The 23626-nt window shown below is 39.7% G+C and overlaps 2 protein-coding genes across 5 annotated transcripts; one reads left to right on the top strand and one right to left on the bottom strand.

The window, feature by feature from the left end:
• Nucleotides 1-1904: 1904 nt before the first annotated feature.
• ITGB1BP1 (integrin subunit beta 1 binding protein 1) lies at nucleotides 1905-7604 on the bottom strand. Of its 3 annotated transcripts, none has more exons than XM_033143079.1 (7): nucleotides 7502-7602; nucleotides 6735-6836; nucleotides 5966-6044; nucleotides 4832-4968; nucleotides 4167-4259; nucleotides 3398-3547; nucleotides 1907-2108 (listed from the first exon to the last, which is right to left on the bottom strand). In XM_033143079.1, the coding sequence occupies exons 2-7, from the start codon at nucleotides 6804-6806 to the stop codon at nucleotides 2037-2039; spliced, it is 603 nt and encodes a 200-aa protein (XP_032998970.1). In that variant the 5' UTR covers nucleotides 6807-6836; nucleotides 7502-7602; the 3' UTR covers nucleotides 1907-2036. The 3 variants fall into 3 exon arrangements, with proteins under 3 accessions (XP_032998972.1, XP_032998970.1, XP_032998971.1); XM_033143080.1 differs by lacking the exon at nucleotides 7502-7602 and adding an exon at nucleotides 6926-6950; XM_033143081.1 differs by lacking the exon at nucleotides 4832-4968 and having other exon boundaries at nucleotides 1905-2108; nucleotides 4167-4255; nucleotides 7502-7604.
• Nucleotides 7605-8749: 1145 nt separating this feature from the next.
• Nucleotides 8750-23423, top strand: CPSF3 (cleavage and polyadenylation specific factor 3). 2 transcript variants are annotated; one of them, XM_033143077.1, is made up of 18 exons: nucleotides 8750-8926; nucleotides 12023-12086; nucleotides 12763-12860; nucleotides 13085-13213; nucleotides 13414-13591; nucleotides 14703-14792; nucleotides 15530-15680; nucleotides 15819-15994; nucleotides 16368-16526; nucleotides 16754-16900; nucleotides 17560-17712; nucleotides 18415-18523; nucleotides 18801-18899; nucleotides 19163-19257; nucleotides 19666-19753; nucleotides 21300-21369; nucleotides 22108-22204; nucleotides 23267-23423. In XM_033143077.1, exons 1-18 carry the CDS (start codon nucleotides 8856-8858, stop codon nucleotides 23369-23371), a joined length of 2079 nt encoding a protein of 692 aa, XP_032998968.1. In that variant the 5' UTR covers nucleotides 8750-8855; the 3' UTR covers nucleotides 23372-23423. The 2 variants fall into 2 exon arrangements, with proteins under 2 accessions (XP_032998968.1, XP_032998969.1); XM_033143078.1 differs by lacking the exons at nucleotides 8750-8926; nucleotides 12023-12086; nucleotides 12763-12860 and having other exon boundaries at nucleotides 13162-13213; nucleotides 13542-13591.
• Nucleotides 23424-23626: the final 203 nt, after the last annotated feature.

Below are 23626 nucleotides of genomic sequence, written 5' to 3' on the forward strand. Positions count from 1 at the left end.
AACAGGCCAATTGGTATATTTATATTTGGGATGGGATGCTGCATCTCAAACTGCCTTGCTAAAGTGGTACATTTGAAGCAACTTGTCAGATCTGCGGATGCAAACCAGTGGGCTTATATTAAAACTCACTTTCGTACAAGCTGTTGCATTGTATATGGGGACAAACTGGAATGCTTCGAGATGCTTTTATTTTAAGTTTTAAAGCTAAGTCTGCATATTCAAAGTTCCCACTAAATATATATGTATATTAGGAAAAAAGTACTTTGCCACTACAAGTTTATTTGGATGCTGATGAATTCAGTTTGGCTACTGACACTATAGGTTATGTTTGTATTCCTAGTAAACTAGCAAATAAATTGGCACATTATTTTGCACAATTCACTTATGTACAGTATTTTTTGACACAGAATCTTAGTTAATACCATATGCAGGATAGGCTTTGGAAGTTTATGTGGCCCTTAAATTTCACATTGGCCAGAATTCAAGGAAATGCACAAATAGCTGTGTGCACCCAGATGAAAGTAGCGCCTTCTGGCAAACATCTTGTGAAACCCAGGGGATTTTCAACTCTGACTTGAATATTCCTAAGGCCTTAGATGTTTAGAGCCCAGCCATAGTGTGTAAGCTTTCAGCTGTTAATCTTAAATAGTGGCCACTAAAAGATTGTGAGTAAGAGTATTTTTTCACACTACAGTGTGCAGACACTAGGCTTGTAACGTAAGACTGTTTCAAGAGTTCTTTTTTGTTTCCATGGCACTATTTCACCCAATTAAATAGGAGACATTTTGGATTTTTAGGAGTGACAGATGCTAAAATGTTCAGGTCTTCTTTCACAGCTGACAACAGGGAATGATGGTGTTCAACAAACTGTTAGTGAGCATGTAAGATTACTTTTGTTTAAATGTTTTTAAAAAAGGAGTATAAGACACCTAAAATGCAGTTCAGAATGCTACTTGAGATGTATAATTTTCAACGTGATGGTTTTGATTGTTTAGTTGCAGAGCAACTGTATATATTGTATAACCTAAATCAATTCTTATTTTTAGTGTCTGGAGCATGATTAATTTCACTTACGTTAAGCCAGTCACTTGACTGGAAAAATAAACTGCTTTGAAGCCTCACCTTGACTTTTTTTATTAATTGAATGTGGAAAGCACTTAATAAATGAGCCACACTGGAATAAAATGAGTGATTACCGCTATTCAGCCTTGATGTATTAACGACAAGTCAGAAGACTGCTGACAGACTCCTGCCTTAAATGTGAGTTCTCTCTTATCCAAGACATTAAACAATTTACAGTTCAATCGTATAGGGAGCAGGAAAATGCAAAGTAGAGAAACTGCCCAACCCAAAGCCTGTTGTGCTCATCCTTGATGGAAAATGGAAGATGACATTTTTTCTGGGGGTTTTCTTCTTTAATGGGAGGGCACAGCCAATCTACTGAAAGACAAACAGATGCTCTAGGGCCAGTATACTTTCCTCCCTGTGCTGGAGACATGTCATGGAAAAAAGAGGGCTTTGGATCCAGCTGATTCAAAGACTTCCTTGATATACCTTCTTTTACATCCCTTTTTGTCATTACTTACCAGCAGGGCAGCAGTGAGTTTCCATACCTGCAGCAAGGCAGCTTGCAAGGAACAGGCCTCCCTCTCCACCAACAGAAAGGGAGACCTACTCTATCTGATGACCCATGTATGTATGTATGTATGTATTTATTTATTTATTTTCCTTTTTGTCGCCACTGCTAAAAGCAATGGTGTCTGGGGGTGGTCAGATTAGGCCATATTTAGCAAGGCACGTCTTCTATTCATTTTTTTTTTATTCATTTACAAAAATGGTATAAATCTTTTAAATACAAGATGTTTAAAATGGTATTTTACAAAAAAAAAAAAAACTTCATTCCTATGAACAGTATGTTCAAGCAATTAACAAAAAAAATTCACATCCACTCCAAAATACTTGTGTTCATTCTTCTCCAATTGCTGCAGTCACAGCAAGCGGTACTTCCTCTCAGCATGAAGTGCAGCTGTAGAAATTCAGGACTTCTCGGATGTTAAAACAGAGTCAAAGGCTGTTGACAGCACCTTACAAATAGCTTGTGCTTGTTCCTGCATTTTATACACAGAAAGAGTTGCTCATACTTGTTTTCATGAACATGAAGAAGCATTCAACCTCAAGCCCATCTCAAAGTTTCAGCATTTCCCTTACAGAATGCTTTGCTTTGATGACATTTCCTATTTTAAGTTAGGCAGCCAATGTGGTGCCATCCAGGTACTTGGAACTGCAACTCCCAATAGCCCCAGCCAGTATGACCAGAGGTAATTAGAGTTCCAGTCCACAACATCTGGAGGGCACCATGTTGCCTATCCCTGATCTAAAGCATTTTATGTAGAGCAGTGGGATCGGTTCAGAAATGTGACCTGCAAACAAGAGTTGATAGGTTTCTGCTGGCAATTTCTAAAATAGCATCAAGAGTGATATTCCAGATAGGCTATTTGTTAGTAGAGAGACAGCTCCTGCATTTATACTGGGTTACCCTTGTTTACCAAGCAGTTGCTAGTATAGGACTCCAGGGCATTTAAACTCAAAGCCTATCACCAAGTGATATTAGTGCAGTATTTGCTAGCATGCATATGGGCACTTGGAAAGACAGGCTAGTGCATTTAAAGTTTATATATATGGCAGCGACAAAACTATGAGAATACAGGTCAGTGTTTGTTATGCCCTCCTAGTGGTTCAAATCTCCACTTGAACTGGTGATGCCACCCACCTTTAATTAATAAAGCTACAGATTTAATTAAGGGGGTACTTTATCCCACAATTCTGTAAGTAGCATCCAGGTAGAGTGATTGACAGGGAGAAAATAAATGTGCCAAAAAGCATATGCAATTAATTTGAAATTACTATCTTATTTTCACACAGGCTCCTGCTCTTTTGCTACGTGCACTGCCTCTGCTACAGAAGGTTAGGGCTGTGGCAGGAACAAATGCACATGCAATTTAGAGTCGCTCTGACATTTGCAAATATAGCGGTGGCTGGCCTATCTGGCCAGTGTGCCACAAATCATGTCTTAAGTAGGAGGTAATATTACTCTAGTATATGCATGTCATTGCTCATATCTTAATTCTGTCTCTATTCTAGCGATCTGGGAAACAGGCAGCAAAATATGGGAGGGCAGACCAAGCCATGAAATCTGCCTGTGCCACAATTTGGCTACACAGCATTTCCTTATATAGACCCCAATGGTACAAACCCATTTTGTTATGTTTTGGTCCAGTCCATGTAGCTAGACATAAGGCACAAGCATATGATAGCACTTTTAATATTTTATGACTTGATGTCAACCTAGAATTATCCAGCAAGTGTTTTTTAAAGTAATATTAAGCATGAACCTTACCATACTATTACACTGGTATATCCAAAGGTTGTACTCTTCATAGTTTGTATCAGTCGTCTTTAAAGCCAGTAAACTCTTCCCTGCCCCAAGGCCATCATCATAGCAGACCATCCGAACAATTAGGTAGAGCGCATGTCTATGCAAAACATCCTGAAAATGCCATGTGTTAATTTGTCTGTCAGATTCTTACTGCTTTCAGCCAATGGGCATTACAATATAAATCACAAAAACAAAAAGACAACATAAGAGTAATTTAAAAATCAATTTTCAGAACTGCAAATTACCAAAACTTGAAATTATGAAGTTTCCCAAATAATCTAGAAATTCCCTTGGCAGTCACCCATAACTTTCTCTATCTCCTAGCACATAAAAAGCTATTATGTAGGTAGCAAAATTGTCTAAATCAACCAGAAACCATCTGCTTTTGAAATGATTGACTTTAAAGAAAATCTGGAGTGAATACAGAAATCTGTTATTAAGTGAACTCTGCAAAAGGCAATAAAGAATATAGTCAAGAATGTCTACAAAAAGATGGTAATGTATGTCTAACAGAAAAGGGGTAACTACTGTAAAGAAACAGAACTGTAATAGTTGGATTTAAATTTCAATACACCAAACTGAGAACTTTGAATTCTTCGTATAATCAAAGTCGATTTTGGTATCTTCAGGAGAAAAATAAAATCATACCACAATTATAGTCAGAAACATTCTGAGATGGTATTACTGTAGAAATTGAATAAGGCATATTTGAAAACCAGGAGCAACTTACATACTGGTCCAAAGTTGTGACTTTAATACCATACTTGGAAACTCCCATAACAAATTCTTCTTCCCCTGGAACAAAGGGTAGCTTTCCATCTTGCTTTGGAAAAAACCAAAAAGGAATTATTGTAGGCAAATAGAGTTTGATGACAAAGCAAGTCTCATACAACTTGTATGTTCTCATGTAAATAAATAAGCAGCAACAGCCTTCAAAATAAGTCAAAAGAGTGACAATAGCTCCGTGAAAGTTTAATGACAATGATAGATACTTTGCTACTTCATTTTACACCGCAGAAGCCAAGGTACTGCGCACATGCAAAGTTTCTGAAGCAGAACAGAAATAGATGCTTTCTAGTGATTCAAAAACAAGCCAAAGTTTTCTGGAGCATGTTCCTTTTTTAACTCCCTTGTTCAGCTATTCTATCTTGAGATCATCAGCCACACCAAATGTTTAGACACTACAATGTACCAAGAAAAAGGTTATTGAAAACAGCCAACTTCCCAGCCTTCCAGCCCCTCTTTCAATACCAGTGAGGAACAGTCATCTGGAACTCGGCAGAACTGGAAGCCAGTTCTTAAAAATAAAGATGGCTTGGACCAAGATGGTTTCCCAGGGCCACAGTTTCCCCATAAAAAGACCCAAGGGGACATACAACCAAAGTCAGTCTTTACCTGTGCCACATCTATGTAGTTTATCAAGTCCAATGGTCCCTCCAAGTTCTTGCTTTCATCAAGCTTCAATTTTTCAATGGCACCAACATATTTTACTCTAAATTCTGCACAAGTATCTGAGTTGCTATTGCTCTGGCCTATAAAGAAACAGACATTTAAACCATTACGCCATCATTTTATCAATTGGCAAACTTATTGGGCATTCAACCGTTAAAATTGACTCAGTGTGGCATTTATCTAAATAACACTGCAACTGGAATTACTTGTGTTGTGCAACAGTGGTCTCCATACCTCCCCCCTTGCACTGTCCCCAAATCTGTTCCAGGGGTTTGGAGGAAGCCCTAGGACAGATTTGGGGAGCATACGGGGTGTGTGTGTGATGGGGACAGAATGTGAGGACAAAATGTTGAATTGTGTCCCTTTCCTTAAAAAGAAGAAATAAAAGTGTAACTTAAAAGTGATTTGTGTTGTTTCTCCCAGGCTTATTCCAACCACATTAAAATATTTATCTTGAAAGAAAGCAGAATGGAATCAGGCGGATGACTTAAATTTCTTATATTGGGGTACCAGAGGTTTCTGCAAATACAGAGCATAAAACCAAGTGTGTTTGTATGCTTTGGATACATGGAAGCATAAGGAAACCTCAGAACGTGGTACGGTCACAATATTAAACAAAATGTAAGCTTGAAAATATGGACACTTCCTAGTGTAATTTCAAAAGGCAGAGGAGCTGCCCAGTAAAGTTTCCATCATGAACAAAACAGGATTCTGATGTCCTGTCTAGCTTTTTGCCTGTCCATAGAACTACCAGATACAGAGGAGGTTATACAAAGTAGTATAGGCTGCAGATCTATACAAAAAGACAACAAATCACACAGATTGACATCATAATATAAAAATGTGATACATATACTGCAAAGGTGTATATTACATAATTTTATTTGTATATGCACAGATGATGTAATAATTTGTAAGTAACAGATAGCAGACTCAGCGTTGTTTTCTGCTTAAAAAATTAGTAAAGTTCTGTGGCGGCATGTTCACATTTCTAGATACAGCTCCAATTAGTTATGAAACTCATCTATGCATTCTGACAAATAACAGAATGTCTTCAGGCCATCATCAATTTCCTACCTGAACTTTTTGTGGAGTCTGTATCTAGACTGGCCACAGTACTAGATCGTGAAAGCCCACCAAGACTGGAATCCACTGACTAGATAAGGAAGAATACATATGAAAGCATTATGAAGTTATGCAGGTCAAATGATATTTAGAGGTGTGCTTTCTTATAAACTAATGAATTAAAGGCATGAATTAAACCACAAACATAATTAATGAAGGCTTATTCCTGTAACAATAAACCAGAGTTTGTTACATCCAAATGCAGCCATGGAATAACACATCACACTGCAGTACAACACCCTTCAGCAATAAGAACACTTTAAATTCCTTCTTTCTCCCTATTCCACAAGCTAAGCAGTATTTCACTCATCATTTACAATTCACTTTCAGTGGCTGCATCTATGCTTATAGCATGTAAGATAACTGTAGGAGTTATTTTTCTTAGTCATAATGGTACAAAATATGTACAATTTTTAATTTAGCTGGTTGACTTTAATAACATCAATTATTCTCATTTTGAATGCCAAGTCTGCATGAATAAATAGCAAGTATAACAAAAGGGATGTGAACATTTTTGTAAATGTGGATTAATCCCCAACTATAGATATCTTCAGGATGTACATCTGAATGCACAATCTAGCAGATGCCAAACTTCCACAATGTCATACAAGGGATAACAGAAGGGGGAAATACTCTGAATTTAGTTAGACATTCAACTGACTGATATGAATATATTTTAAAATTTGCCAATTTTCAAGGAGGCATACCCAATTTTACTTACCTTACTTTTGGTACTGATTTCACTGCTTTGTGAACTGCTGCTACTATGCCGCTTTTTTCCTTTTCTGAACATTTTTTAATTGACATAGAATCAGTGAGAATACTGTAAAGAATGAAAAGAAAGTCCTGTTTGCCACCCCATTGTAACTCCAATTCTACATACACATAAACACCTCATAGGTGCATATTTACATTTGTTATGGAGGTTCAAATCTGCCAGTTAAAAGGTAGAGTCAAGCAACTGCCATTAAATGTTTGTCAAGCTGTGGTTTCCGCAGTGCCAAGTTTAAAACTGAAAAACAAAATATATGTTTAATGGATTGTGATCTCTGCTTATTAGTAATGAATATAAATATCTCCAAACTCAAACAAAGGTTCTTCAAAATATTCTAAAAGCCAGTTTACTGTCACTACTCCAATGTTAACAGTATGAATGCTTGTAAAACCATGCTTTCCTTTAAAATTGTCCATATTTCATTGGATGCTAACAAATTTCCTATTTCTACAGACTTTCCTAGGACAAGCTGACACACAAGCAATCCTTGATATTTCTTTATCTGTTTTATTTGTCATCATTTTATTGCTATTGTACATCACTATGGCATTTTCTATGGTTTGACAGTTTGTAAACATTCCAAATATGTAATATTTAACAGGCAGGTTTAGACAGATGTTTTTGTTGAAACCCATTTATCCACTAAAAGTACAATTAATGGAGGAAGACGTTCTGAAAAACTACAGCGCTATCTGTACTGGTCTTGGCATTACCTGCAGTGTGGAATGAATGAGCCTGGCTCCTTTCAGAACCGACTTTTTCTCCACATGATGATTTCAGGAGAGGGGTGCCTCCTCTTTCCCCCTTTCTTTATGCCGTCAACAGTGAACACCGCAAATGAAGCTTCTCCGCCTCGCTACATTACCACAGCGAAAAAAGCTGCCGCTGCTGCAATCACCGCAAATCCTGCCAAAAGGAAAGAAAACAAAAACCAACAACTTGGTCACTGTTAACATCATTTACACTGTCTGGACTTTTCTGCATTTCGTTTCTCTCCGACCTCGCTCCTTACAATCCTCTTTCACTCGCTACCTTTGAATATACTTCGTGGATCCGGCAATGTGGATTTGGCACAACTTCTGCTACAGCACAGGGTGGGGGCACACTCCTTGCCTCCCCCCAAAGCAGCACTACCAGCCCTGGCTGGCTGAGGAAGGGCTGCAGCAGGCAAACAGTTAAGATCCAGGCTCCCGGCCGGCCGCTCCCTCCTCTGCCATGGAAAAAGTGCCTCAAACAAACCCTTTTCATTACATGAAAAGCAGCTTCTGCTCCCAAACCGCAGCCCTGGCACCGCCCCATAGCGACCCCTTTGATCTGGTGGGGCTGCAGCTTCCAGGGAACAGGAGGAGGGGGCAGGACCCCACAGGGAGGGAGAAACGGGCCCTTATCCGCACCCCACGTGCATTTAATTGGAGGGAGAGGCAGCTGAAACATTTTTTGCAGGGGGAACGTAGGAACCCCCTGAAGCGAGAGTCGGGGTCTGTGGTGGAGAAGCTGCCCCAGCTGGCGAAGGAGGGGGCTGAGAGGACCCTGCCCCAGTGCATCTCCCTCTTCTTGCCTGAATTCCCAGTCCAGCCTCCAATGGGGCAGCGCCAGCTGAAGGTGAGTGCCCTTCTCCATGAAACTTTCTATTACCTAAATAAGTCGGTCAGCCTTTTCTGGAGCCACAAGACGCTTCGTAGGCTTTGCTGCCAGAGACTGACACAGTTACCCGCCAGGAAAACCCTGCCCTAAGCTGAACTGAAAGGGCACCAGGGGCATCATCCCCCTCCCTGACCCAAAAAGGACGCCTACCTTTCACTCCCACCATAATGAAATACTGAGCACAGGGAAGCCCCTCCCCGTTCTGCTTCCGGGTAGCAACCGTCACGTCGGAGAACTTCCGCTCCGTCTGCCTCTCCCGCTCTAGGACTTTTCGAAGCCTATGCTTTTTAGCGCAGACTCTATGGTGCGGAAGTGAGGGAGAGGAACGCTCACTTTCCGGCTGCGCGAGCGAGGCTGTGGACCAAGTACAGGTGCCGGCGAGGGCCAAACCGAGAGGGCGCGCCGTGCCTCTTCCTCGCGGAGATGGCGGCGAGGAGAAGGACCGAGGCGTTCATCCCCGCCGAGGAGAGCGACCAGCTGTTGATTCGGCCCCTGTGAGTGGCTGGGACAGTCTCGCGCGGGCTGTTCCGCGCGTCGCCGCGGCCTTCGACTGACCAACCGCCCTTGCTGCGAGCGGGCGCACTCTCTCGCTCTGCCTCCTCCCAAGCAGAGCTTAAAGGGCTCCCGTGTCGGCCTCTGCAAACCCTCACGAAAGCATTTCTCTCTCTCTCTCTCTCTCTCTCTCTCTCTCTCTATATATATATATATATATATGAGAGGGAGGGAGGGAGAGAGGGAAGAGAATGGTATCTTCAATCCTGGGCTGTGAACCAATAATTGCCTAACAGTATCATGTTCTGGATAAATAAAACCTCTGAGAGTGTCTGTCTATTATCTATATATCTGTATGCAAGTCAGGAAGATTTTGGGCACTACATAGCAGGGGGCAGATCTCAAACAAAGACATTCCCAGCATGTTCACATTCCTGTCTCAGCGACGCTGGCTTGGTCGTGTCCACAGAATGGAAGATGGCAGGATCCCCAAGGACGGTGCTCTGCAGGGAGCTGGCTTCAGGCACCAGACCAACCCTTCATTACAAAGATGTCTGCAAGCAAGACATGAGGAAGGCTGGCAACATCAACCCTTGCAGATGACTGCAGTGCCTGGAGGGGAGACAGACAAGTTGTGTGTCTACAGTAGCAACCAGAGGAGGAAGGCAGGCATACAGTACATACATACAGAGAGAAGAAACGCCATGGTGCATCTACAGCAGCATAATATGTTTATATCTGCCCCAGCTGCAGCAAAACATGTCTGTCCCATTTAGTGAATTGATCTCTACAGCCATAGCAGGCTCTGTAACTCTCCAATGATTTGATTCACTCTCAAAGGCACACTCCTCCATTGCCTCCCAAGACAGACAGATGCCAGCAACAAACATATATACATACCTAATTCTATATAGATATATATACACACACAAACACATAGGGGTTTTATTTATCCCAAACATGATTTTGTTAAGCAATTATTGGTTCACAGTCCACAGTTGAAGCTTTATGGGGGATCATGGTTAGGGGTCAGGAGATGGTCCCTTGATTGTTTGGATTCTCTGTGTTTTTGAATGAGATACTGTCAAACCTTGTGTAGGTGACAGGTGTGTTAAGTGGATGAGGGAGCACTTTTAGAGACGGCAGAGAAGCTGTGCATTGGTTGAGAGCCCACATTGAGCGTACAGAACCTCTATGGGGATCTGATGTTGGGTAGCTGGCCTTCTCCCTAGTAGCAGTTGCCTGCCTTGTGCCTCCAGTTATTGTCAGTTTGCATTTTTGTAAATAAAGACAGTCAGCTTCCAGTGGTCTCTTAGAGGATGTAAACTCAATGCTACTGGAATTTCTCCCCCATTCAGCATTTGTGTCTTCAGGCAAATGCCTCATGAGACAAAGGTGTCAATAGGAATTTGTGTTTTCTTTCATTCATAGCAATGAGAATCCTTTCAGGCTGTCAGGTATTATTTTGGAAGCCTGTCGTCAGAAATGATATGGAGATGGCAGAGCAAAATGCTGAGTCGCATGCTGCTGCTATGTTTTTCGTTATGTCTGGACATGAAACATGCCCTCATAGGTCCCCCCCCCTCCACTGCAGGGCTATGTGTATCATCTTATTAATTGCTGCGTCACCACCATTTTGTGGGCTTGGTAGATCTAGTGATTCATTTCCCAGTACAGTAGATCCTTCCTCCCTAAGATGTTTGGAAGTACTGTAAGCTAGTATACTTTTATTGGTAAGTTGCTACAATAACTGTTGCGCCTCAGTCTGTAACAGCCTGAAATGTTTTCAAAGCACTCTGTTGATAGAACCAGTATATACATTATTATGAGGAATCTACTCTAGACCTTCCCCTGCAAGGCTCACATTAAGAAGTCAACCAGCCTTTCTTTTCTCACCAACTTTCTGATTTATCCTTATACTCCTCAGCAGCTTGTACAATTCCTGCCAATTTTCATAGAAAGTTTCATTCTAGCTGGCTAAGCGAAATGGATGAAGCATCATTGATTTCATGGCAGGATTACCTTATCATCTTTTGTCTAGACAAGGCCTTAGCTTCAACAGCTCATAGGAAGCTCATGCTTATTTTTTAATCCATCATCTCCCTTAATCATTTCTCTTTCACTGTTTTCCAACAAGAAGCCTTTATCTTTTAAAGGTGACCTACAATCCTTGTTTCTAGACATATGACCTTTCATTCATCTGTATTAATTTAATGTACGTCTGAACAAGCCTGTTTCACTGTGATCCTGGATTTGTTTAATAATCTCTGCTACTTTATTTAGTTACACCATAGACATACATGAAGCTAGAATAAAAATTGTGACTTTTCTCCCAAATTGTCTTGAATCTGATGAGCTGTAGAAGGAATAATTGTTGAGTTGATTTAAATGATCAACTACATCTCTTACTGTTATTGAGTTCATTATAGAATGGTATGCCTTTCCATATGTGCACTTACATAACTAGGGCTACAATCTTCACTTATCTCAGAGTTAGTTCAATAGGACTTATTCTGGTTAGGACTGTGCTGTTGTAAAGCACGGCTTTAAAGAGGTTTCAGTTCACATTATTGCCTATTGTTCCTCCCTTTGAAAATGGGTGCAGATGTTGAACTGGGTTCCTAGTTGAAATTCACAATATGAATGAACCTGGACAAGCCTTGGACTTGCATGCTCTCTCATCTTAGTTGTCAGAATCTTTTGCTTCAATTGTTAACTAACTGCTTTTAATGTTATGCCCAACCATGTATAAACTTTGGTTAGTCTTGTATACATTTTACTCAGAAGTTATTTCAAAATGTGGGCTAAATAGTAGGCTTCATTGAAGGAACAATAGTTCAAGATTATCTGCAGTTTAGGGTTCAGATGTATTGCTAAAAACAAACATGAAAGCTTCCATTCTCCTTGGGGAGCACATGAGCCCGAGGCTTGCCCAGGGCTGTTCACATAATGCTAAACCATAGTTTAGCATTACATCCAAATCAGGCCATGGAATTAAACCAAAGACATCACTTTGCTTGGTCAGTTACATATAGTTGTTTTTATATCAGTGGGTTGTTGATTGTTTTTTGTAATTTGTCACAACTTTCTTTTCACAGGGGTGCAGGGCAGGAAGTAGGAAGATCATGTATTATTCTGGAATTTAAAGGAAGGAAGATAATGGTAATCATTGATCTAAGTTATTTATTAACGTTTTGTCAGAGTAGACACATCTTTGACAGTAAATATTCAAAGCATTCTACCACTGCAAACCTCTAAAGGATTGCCTTCTTCCATATGAGCCTTTTCTGGCTCTCTCCTTGTATTGTTTCACACACACAGCCCACACAAACACTATCTGAACTTTGATGAGTTGGGATGGACATGGGACTTTTTCATTTTCAGTGCCCAGACTGTGGAAAGCCCTCCCCAGAAGTTTTCAGCAGTGGCATAACATAGGTTGCCAACACCTGGGGCAGGCATGTGCCGGGTGGGGGTTGCCAGGCTAGCCCTCACCGCCGACACTGTCAGAGTGACAGTGCAGGGATGCATTGAGCTGACACGGAAACTTCCTGTGCAATTACACCTAGCCATGTGATGAGAGGATTTCCAGAGCTGTGTTCCTTTTATGGAGCATTGCCAAAAATGCTGGTCGCTCCCCCCACCCATTTCCTTCAAATGAGAGGAGAAACATTTGGGTTACACCTAAGATCATATGCTTTAAAATATTTGAAATATCAAGATGCAACATAAACTTTACTGTTTTGATGTAAAAGAGCAATCATCATTGTATATACTACTGTTAATACTATATGCTGGATGCTTGTAGAAATACAGTCATTGGTCATCTTTTTTTTAGCTTGATTGCGGAATCCACCCTGGCCTAGAAGGAATGGATGCACTTCCATATATCGATTTGATAGACCCAGCTGAGATTGATCTCCTCTTGATTAGTCAGTAAGTGATGTGTTGCTCAGTGCTGAAGGCTGGGGGTGGGGGGATTTTGTGTTTTTATTTTAAAATGCTGAGACTTTGTAACAGATTTGTTAAGCTTTGCTGATGTTGAAGTGTTAAGTGTTAGCTGTTTTGTTACTTGATCTTTTGTTGAAACAACAAATGATCTAGCTGCATGCCATGGTATTATATGGCTTGATTCTGAAATCTGATCTTGCCTCTTTCAGTTTCCATTTGGATCACTGTGGGGCATTGCCATGGTTTCTGCAGAAGACAAGTTTTAAAGGGAGGACCTTCATGACCCATGCTACAAAAGCAATTTATAGGTGGCTTCTGTCAGATTATGTCAAAGTTAGGTGAGTTCAGCCTCTTGTGGGAGAAAACTTTTGTGAAATGATGCCATAATTTGAACAATGGATGTGTAATATTCTTGCCCGTTGCATTGTTGCCCTGTAATCTCAAGTGCACTTTGTGGCGACCGTCTTCTGAGTCCTGCACTATCTTATCTTCAAAAACTGGGGAACAGGGTGACATTTTGCCTTCCCATTTTATACAGCAATATATCAGCAGACGACATGCTGTATACAGAGACGGACCTGGAAGAAAGCATGGACAAAATAGAAACTATCAACTTCCATGAAGTGAAAGAGGTGGCGGGAATCAAGTTCTGGTGTTACCACGCAGGCCACGTTCTGGGAGCAGCCATGTTTATGATTGAAATAGCTGGAGTGAAGGTATTTCTTTAGCACGCTAGATAATCCAAGTAGGCTTGTTATCGGTGGGTCTTTATTTATATTAGTTTACCTCTTCAGTGTGTTTTGTGGGTATAGGGTTTATTCACCGTCACATTTCCATTAAACCTGTCACATTAAAGATACATGGTGTAAGCCAGAGGTAGGGAACCTTGGAACTGGGCCCCTCCAGTCCTCTTTGCCTGACCCTTGAGACTCATTTGACCACACACCTAGCCCTCACTGACCCTTTTATATGGCCTCATTGGGTGCTTTAGCTTGGCGGGAATGCGTGATAATACCTCTTGCTGGCTGAAACTTTGATAATGCCTCTTGCTTGCCTGGATGGAGGGTGAAGAAGCTTTTGTGTGTTTATGTGTGTTTATTCTGTGTGTGCGCCTGAATTTTGTACAACTGGAATGTAATCTATGTCACATCCATTGTGAAAGGACTAAGTTTTCGGAAATGGGTATTTTCAGTTCTTCCCAAGGACCTACAGGTATTAATACACACAATAGCAGGTTTAAACACTGCTAGCTTTTATTATTGCAGGCTCTCAGCAGAAGTAATCTTAGCATCAGAAGAAGCAGGATAAGTTCCGCTTTCGCATCTCATTCATTTACAACCTATGGAAACATTACATTACATCTAACTTGTGTCACCCTGCTTAAGCAAAGTACCGGTAGATATTATCAGGCCAATGTGAAGTCAATCCTTAGGGATTCCTTTAATTCCAGTGAGCATATCCTAGATTTCTATGGTTGTTCCACCCACCTTTTGCCTCTGCCTCTGTCCACCACTGGAATGTGGCCTGTTGAAGTTTGCTCACAAGGGAATTGCAGCCCTTGGCTTAAAAAGGTTCTTCATCCCTGGTATAAGCTATTGTTATTGGAAGTTAGGGGTTATCCATCTGTAGTGCTCAAGTAGTATGCATGAAATTCCAACTTCCCATCATATTTTGTGATACAGGCTTCCCCTTAAGCACTTACTGCTTGGTCCATGAAGGACTATGGATGAACCAATAGACATTGACTTAACTGTTAATTTTTTACCATGGTTTATATTAGTTATTCTGTCTAATTACAGTACAATGTACATTGTTTCTTTGTCAAAGCTTTTATACACAGGTGACTTCTCAAGACAAGAAGATAGGCACTTGATGGCAGCTGAGATTCCCAATATTAAACCAGATATTCTTATAATTGTAAGTTTCTTCTCCTGTGATAATTTGAAGTGAAAACTCGAATAACATAGAAAGTGTTCACACTCTTCCTTTTTTTCTTTTTTTAAAGATAATAAGATAATCTGTATTGTCATTGTCCCTATGTGGGGACAACGAACTAAGGCCCTTCTAGTTAATGCACTCTGGAAGTGGGCAAATAGTGCAATGCACTTTTTTTTTAAAAAAGGAGTGCCCTTTGGTAATTTTATATAGTATGATCAAAAAGTAATTTTTGCAAGTTTGAAAGATGATTCCCTAAATGGCATATGTGTGTATTTGTATGTGTATATTTGGGATGAATATGATTTAAGAATATTTTTGTGGGGGAAATCATAGGGCAAAGTTTATCGTCACACTACAATTCATGATAAATCATACAAAATAAGTTGCACACTTGTCTTAGAAAATTATGACAATACATCAAAATTTGGCTCTGGTTTATTAAATTCTCATGCTAGACATGCTTGAGATCAGGTATAGTGCCACTGCCATGCTGATTGACACAACTCATTGCATTTTTGATAGTTTGAAGAAGCAATTCTTATTTTTGTGAGCAATTGGTCTACATAAGTTCTGGGGTGTGGGTGGCAGATCCAGTGGCAGTTTTTAGTAATCCCAAATAGGAATAGTGAGGCTGTGACTAGATTGTGGCATAGCCACACTGCCAATTCTGGTCATGTGTCTGTCATTATTTTTAATGGTGTGTCTTTTGGCCTTAGGAATCTACCTATGGTACGCACATCCATGAGAAACGCGAGGAGCGTGAGGCGAGATTCTGCAACACTGTACATGATATTGTAAACAGGGGAGGCAGAGGTCTTATTCCTGTGTTTGCTTTGGGAAGAGCACAAGAATTGCTTTTGATTTTAGGTATGTACCTGCACATCATCTCTTTCCAACTTTACATGTTCAGTGAGTCTGTAAAACTACGTCCATCTAAATTATATTTACTGTTCTTAGTTTTCGTAATTTGTTAAAGTTGTGTGTTGTTGTTTTTAAAAAACATAGATGAATACTGGCAAAATCATCCTGAGCTTCATGAGATACCTATATACTATGCTTCCTCTCTGGCAAAGAAATGTATGGCCGTGTATCAGACCTATGTCAATGCCATGAATGATAAAATCCGCAAGCAAATCAACATCAACAACCCATTTGTATTCAAGCACATTAGTAATCTGAAGGTCAGTGTGAATAAATGAAATTTTAATAACATGAATGTATAGAAAGGTTATGAAGAACTATAATTCTGACTTAAAATTGGGCATCAAACCCTTTTCAGAAGAATTCAGTCTACCAGCAGCCCAAACTCTTACCTGGTACCAGCACTAAACATGCTTCTGATAAGCATCCTTCTGGGATTCATGTATATGGCATCCATTCTTGTTGCCAGGACCCTGCAGAAATACTTTGAGCTCACTAGGATCCCATAGAGTCCTTTATAAAAATACATCACTAAAAGACTTTTTGTCCCTGAGAGCAGGGGCAACAGTTAGGGTGTAACACTTTTCTCTGACTTTCATAAAATGGAATAATAATTATTCTTTGTTTACCTAGAGCATGGATCATTTTGATGACATAGGCCCAAGTGTTGTAATGGCTTCCCCCGGTATGATGCAGAGTGGTTTATCCAGAGAGTTATTTGAGAGCTGGTGTACTGACAAGAGGAATGGAGTCATCATAGCAGGATACTGTGTGGAAGGAACACTTGCTAAGGTGAGGTATACTTTGATTAGTGGTATATGTTAATACGCAGGGCAGGCAGCTTAAAAGACTTAATTATTTTACCAGGGAATCTGGACTGAATTGAGCTACTGTTTTGGTGTCCCTGTACTTACAGTCCTTTACTGCCTTTACCGTTATATTTAATGTGTATCTTCATATTAACAAATAAATATTCTGAATGAAATAATATAATGGGTGCATTTTGTTTATTGCTGCAGCACATCATGTCTGAACCTGAAGAAATTACAACTATGTCAGGACAGAAACTCCCACTGAAGATGTCTGTGGATTACATCTCTTTCTCTGCACACACAGATTACCAACAAACCAGCGAGTTCATCCGGGCCTTGAAACCTCCCCATGTGGTTAGTGTTTATTTTTGTTATTTTCAAGAAGTACAGTTTTTGTCAAATCCCAACACCAGTTCAACAAATTCCATTGTAACTAGCCAGAGGTGAACAGTAATTCAAAGTTGCAGCACCACTCCTTTTCCGTGATAAACTATGCTTTACGTTTCCTGCTACATTTGAAACAAAAGTGATTTTTCTTGAGAGTGCTGCTGTAAACTGTGTGTAAAGCTTGTAGCTTCTGGAAGAAAATATGTGACTTTCATGTCTAAAATGATTTGGAGGTAAATCAAGTGAGCATGAAATGAAAGAAGATAGAAGAAGAGGCAGGAAAATAAAGTAGCTGGAAAAGAGAGAGGAGATGATGTGGGAAAGGGTCAAATAACAATTCAAAGAGAGCTGAGTTCCAAAGAGCTGTGTGGACTTCAGGGATTGTCTCACTTCACCCCCAACTGCACTGCTAGCATGCACTCAAAAAGCTTCTCTGGTTTGTGGGGCTCTCTAAGTCATATACAGGTGTAGTATACAGGTGCATATTAATGACACCACCACTCCTTTTGTAAAGAAGGGCTGTTTCTCCTTCTCTTCCTCCTCTTCCCTAAGCTCCCACCTTCCTGGCAACGCATCAAATAAAGGGTGCCTATATTTTGACAGCTAACAATGACTTTTTCATGCAGATATTGGTTCATGGTGAGCAGAATGAAATGGCCAGGCTGAAAGCGGCAGTAATACGCGAATATGAGGATAACGATGAAGTTCACATAGAAGTCCACAATCCTAGAAATACTGAAGCCGTAACGCTAAACTTCAGAGGAGAAAAGCTTGCCAAGGTAAAAGGCTGACTTTTTTTCATCATCATAAGCACATTTACCTTGTCATCAATGGTTATTTCCTTCTTCAAAGATGTATCTAATCCTTGGGAAAGGACAACTCAATGTATTGGATGATGAACACAGCGCACAGCTCTTATCTCAGGAAGCATAGGATACATAACATGCTCTTGCCTTTGTTTAGGAAACTTGTTTTTGCTCTCATCCACAGGCCATTGCAAATACATGGCTCAGTGTGTTCCAAAATCTGCTGTTGGATATTGCAGGGTTACAGTTGTTTGAAGCTTTGAAATATATTAACAGCTTCAAATAACATGCATGTACACACTCTTTATCTATGAACCCATCCAGGGCCACTACTCAGAGAGGTCAGGAGAACTAGTGATTCTGAAAAGGACAAGAATAGGCCAATCATAACATAGAGAACTATCACATGGGATTATTGGTGGGCTGTCCATTCTGAAGTTGAGAGAACATGTGAGTTTGTAAAGGGAGTTTTGTAATTGATGGGTACATTTAAGTCATGCTTGCTGGTTAATTCAACTTGAAATTTTGGTACATGGTCTAGTACACAGACTAGGAAGGGATGCCATATTCAGTTGTTCAAATGGGGACAGTTTTTCATCACCACCCATTAAAAAATATCTATTCTATTTTCAATCCCCGTATACTTTCTTGATTTTTCTCTTGTGATTTCTCTAGGTTATGGGCTCACTAGCAGATAAGAAACCAGAACAAGGGCAGCGTGTTTCAGGGATACTAGTTAAAAGAAATTTTAACTATCACATACTTGCTCCGTGTGACCTCTCCAGTAAGTAAAAGTGAAAACATTTATTATCTTTGTTTCATTGGTTTGGATCCCTAACTTTCCTTATGTAAACAGTATAGAGTTCCTGTTCACAGAAGGGGCTTTTGCATCTTTCTCCTTTCTACTCCTGTGAATGTGCCCCCCCCCAAATCTGGAATTGGTTGGACAATGCAGCTGGTGGGGAGGTGGGAGATGGAGAAACCATCAGGCGGAAATTTACATGAACAGAAGAGCAACTTAGGATCTAATGTTGTCTTTCTTGCTTTCACTTTTTTTACAGATTACACTGATCTGGCTATGAGCACTGTGACACAAAAACAAGCTGTTCCCTACACAGCCTCTTTCAGTCTGCTTTATTATCAGCTACAAAAACTAACAGGTGCGTAATTGGAGGAAGCCGCTTGAAGTCTCTCCAAAATTATTATTGGAACTTGCTTGATGAGAAGATCAGTAATGGCCAACAAACTGTTGAAACAACATCCAGCATAACCCACTGTGCAGCTGGAAGAGATTGCTGGGCACATTTTAGCACCATTTTGAATTCATGAGTTGTGATAGATGCACCCAAGTGGTATGTACAGAGTGTGCCGAAGAAATATTTAAGCAGTGATGCATTTATTGTGGTATTTTATATTTTTGAAGGTGACATCAAAGAAATAGAAGTCCAGGATAAGCCAGCTTTGAAGGTTTTCAAAAACATTACTGTGATCCAAGAGCCGGGTATGGTGGTGCTGGAGGTAAGGACAGAATACAAGTTTCTGTATAACCGTTGTGATAACATGCAAGTGGCTTTGAAATAGAGTTGGACTTCCTGAGGTGAGGGAGTGCTATAATCTTGGTACCCCAACATAGAATGTCAGGTAGCCAAGCCTTGGAAGTCAGTGGGACAAGGGAGCAAGGCTGATAATGATGAATGTAATAGATTGGCAGACTCATAACACAACCATTCTAATAGCCTAGTCGCAACCACTTTGAACTTTATAGTTAAAGCCGACATAGTTTCCCTCTTAACCAGGATTTCAAACCAGCTACAAAACCAAATAAATGTAGAAAGGCGAAAACAAAATTACTTCAAATGGAATTCCAATAATTAATGTGCTCTTTAATCATGCTTTCCCCTCTCATTCTGCTTTTTCTCCCCCCAGTGGGTAGCAAATCCTGCTAATGATATGTATGCAGACACTGTAAAAACAGTGATACTGGAAATTCAGTCCAATCCCAGAATTCATAAAGGTATTCCCCTTTTATTTGTATATATAGTATACTTTTAATAGTGTGTGCTTCTGTGAAAAGATGTGAAATATTTTTATATTGGAGAATACAGTTCTGCCAATCCACTGTCCAGCTTCCCATTACTTTTAGCAGGACCAAAATAAACAGAATTATATATAAACTTCCCCTTTAATATGAAACTGGATTTTGAGGCATGTATAATGTAACATTATTAGTCAATTTCATGTGCCAATAGGTATATTAATAGACACAACAAAAACAAAAACACCAAAGCGGCTTGCAGATACAGGAAACAATTTACTCAATAAAACATACTAAAATGCAGCGTGCATATCAAAGCCTGGAGAAACTATGAACAAATAGTATACTGGTGGCACAACTCTGCCAATAATGATAGTGTCCTAGCACGGTGCAAATATGCAAAAAGTGCTTCAGATAGTTCACAACTGGACGTGCAGAGTCATGCACGTAGGTATATTAAATAGGTATATATATTTAATAGGTATATTAAGTAGGTATATTAAAACACAGGGGCATTCTTCTAAATTAAATCATGTCAATCATAGAACATGTTATTACTCAGAATTATGTTTGTCAAATCTGTTCAGAATCTAACATTTTGGGAAATTAATCTTCAGAGCAGAAATATACAGTAAGCCCACAACCTACACAGGTTTTACGTTCTGGAAATCACGCCTAAAGCCAAAATGGGTTCAGTGGCGAGTGGAATTACCAGTCATTTCCCCCAGAACCCAGGCCCCTTAAAAATTTTTTTTTTAACTTTTTCCGTGCACATAAAGCTGAATGCGCACGTTAAATGCACATAAAATGTGGGCTCACAGTATTATTTGTAATGAAATGGTACTAGATAAGCCTAGTTCCCAAATGTATCAGTTGAAGAACTATTATTATTAAAAGTTGAGCTGTTAATAGTTCTCCTGTAAATGCCAATAAGCTGCAACCTCGTTTCATGTTAAGAAACAGAAGCCTGTAACATCACAAAGCTCATTCAGTGTCTTGCTTGGATACAGATTTCACACCCAAGTGAGAAGGTGTGTGAGACCTTATTGGTTCCCTTTCCTCCCCTTTGCCCCTGGAAGAGTGTGGGAGGTGGCACTGATGACCTCAAAAAGAAGGGAGACTGTGCACAAGGCATCTCCCTCCACCTGCCCCCCCTGCCCCACTGGTGAGCAGGCTCTCTCCAGTGAATCAAAAGCCTTCCAGAGACAGAAGGAGCCCTTCAATTGAGAACAGGCAGCAAATTCTGGATTCCATCCATACAGTGATCATATTTGTCTATAACCTAATGCATGTCTATGAATCCAGTGAAGTTCAGATCCAGATATTCCCCTCCACACACACCAGCATGATCTGAATTAGCTAAGCACAACTTAATTTACATAATAATGTGCAAGAAACCATTTAGACTTGTAGGAACTCAGTAGTATGTGCCAATATTTTCCTTCTCGCTTAACGCCTGTTATCAGCTACATTATAACAAATGGCAATTACAATGGAATGTAAAATGTATGGGGTTTTTTTCCAGCTGTGGTACATAAAATTCCTAAAAAAGAAGAGATAGATGCATATCACAAGAAGATGGAGATTATGCTTCAGTAAGTTATAACATCACATAACCCTCTCTTTCCCAAAAAAGATAACTATCATATATTTTAGTACCTTTGTTATTGAACAAAATTAATTTTGGGGCTTGCTCAAAACCTTGTATTTAGACCAGAGGTTATACTGAAGGGCCCAACATTTTTAAAGTATTAAAATCCATCTAATAGTATGTAAATCATTCTAAAAATGTTTGAATTTGGTTCTTTTTCTAGAAATTTGTTTGAAACAGAAAGTTAGATTTTTAGGCTACAGTTCTATAGAAATCAGTGGGGCTTATTTTTGCAAAAGAGGTTCCTCATGTGGCCGGAGGAACATTTTCCGGCTGTGAGGCATGAAGGCTGCTCCCTGCAAGGCCCTTTCCACCTGGCCTAGGGGGCGGGGCCCACACTCACCCAGCCCTACGATGTTAAGAATGTATTCTGTGTAGTTGACCTCCTTTGTAATGTTTTATTTTGAAATCTTTAAGATATTTTAGTTTTCTGCTGTTGTTTGACTGTATACATTTGACTTCTTTAAAAAATTGTTTTATTGTTTTAATATGCTGTAAACTGCTTTGATATTTTTCTTAAAAATATAAAGCAGTATAGAAATTAAATAAATAAATAAATAAATAAATAAATAAATAAATAATAGAGACAAAGGATCACACTGCTAAACAGAAAATACTGTAGTTAAATAGTTATATAATTTAGTGCCATTCTGTTTATTAATGATTAGTCTTTCATTTCTAGGGACATATTTGGAGAAGACTGTGTAAGTGCTAAGAAAGATAATGTACTGAGCATCACTGTGGATGGAAAAACAGCAAATCTTTCGTTGGATACACGGGTATTTATAGCTAAATTTCATGCTTATGTATTGTCTCTTGTGTAGCTGATGAGATTTATGCTTAGGAATGTATGCAGCACCTCAGTAGGCTTTCTGAAATCTAACAGCTAACCATGGATTTTTGTGACCATTATCAGAATAAATTGTTCTTTTCAGAAGATTTCCAATTCATCTCCGCGTTTCCACTTTGAACACTTAACGTTTTGGTTAATCACACTTGCTAGAAGGTAGCGTGAAATAGAATGATAGTGATGTAGAATTGTTTCTTAAATTTCTGCCCACTTTCCAACTAAAGCTCATAAAGGGACTTGCAATTATTGTTAATTTTTAAAAGTACTGTATATAAATTAAATATGCAGAAGGATTACAGTAAATGATGTTTCATAAGGAATGCTGGAGATCTGCTGGGTTGTTCCTCTTATATTGGGAGAAGTGGAGAGGGGAGGGGAGGGGAGGCAACTTTTGCTGATTCCTCCTTCCCTCTGCAGTCCCTCTCCACTTTTCCCAGTATAAGAGGAACAACCCAGCAGATCCCCAGCATTTCTTACGTCAGGATGCTGCTGCATTACAGCAAACAATTTTCCCTGACAGAGATTTTATATAGGTATTAAATAGTCAACCAAGCATCAGTAAATTCAGCATTCATTGCATTCTTTACACCCACCCACCCAGTCAAAGTTCTTGAGGCTGCGTGGTCTTGAATGAATTGAGACACATTATTGCTGACATAACTCCTAGAATTAAAGTGCCTTGTCAGGCTTGCTGAAGGCTGTTAAACTCAATGGGACTAACCAAGAGTAACTGGCTACATGACTGGCTGAGATCCAGAAAGCATTTTAGGCTCAGATGCAGGGGCTTGTGGTAGCCCTTTGAAAGTTTTGACCACATTTCAAAAGCGGTTAGGGGAATTTAAGTCTAAATTTACTTTGGGTTCATGGAATGAGTTATGTGGGTGGGTGTTTAGATTTTTTTAAAAAATTGTACAGCTTCTATGCAGTCTTTTCAAGAAGATCTGAGAAATAAATTAGGGACTTGTAAATTGATTATTTTCTCCTCTTCTAGACTGTTGACCATGAACCAGGATGTGAAGATGATGACGAAACTCTTCGGGAAATGGTGGAGTTAGCTGCACAGCGACTCTATGATGCCATCACCCCTGTACCATAAACTGATTGTCCTTTGTATATTTTGGGCCCTATAGAAAAATTGTTACAAATCCGTTTATGCTGGACGTGGTTTTTAAAAAAATAAATGTTCTTTAACAAAGTACGTTTACCTGTTTTAGCCCCAAGTGGGCAGATGGCAATAGCAGACTTATTGATACAAGATGGAAATGTATTATAGGAAGTGATCCTTTTAATAATGTCTAAGAAGCAGCTCCTGTTGCTCGGTCCCTGCTCCTGCCAACCTAGCAGTTCGAAA

Source organism: Lacerta agilis, chromosome 3 (genome assembly GCF_009819535.1).
Source record: "Lacerta agilis isolate rLacAgi1 chromosome 3, rLacAgi1.pri, whole genome shotgun sequence".
NCBI classification, from domain to species: domain Eukaryota; kingdom Metazoa; phylum Chordata; class Lepidosauria; order Squamata; family Lacertidae; genus Lacerta; species Lacerta agilis.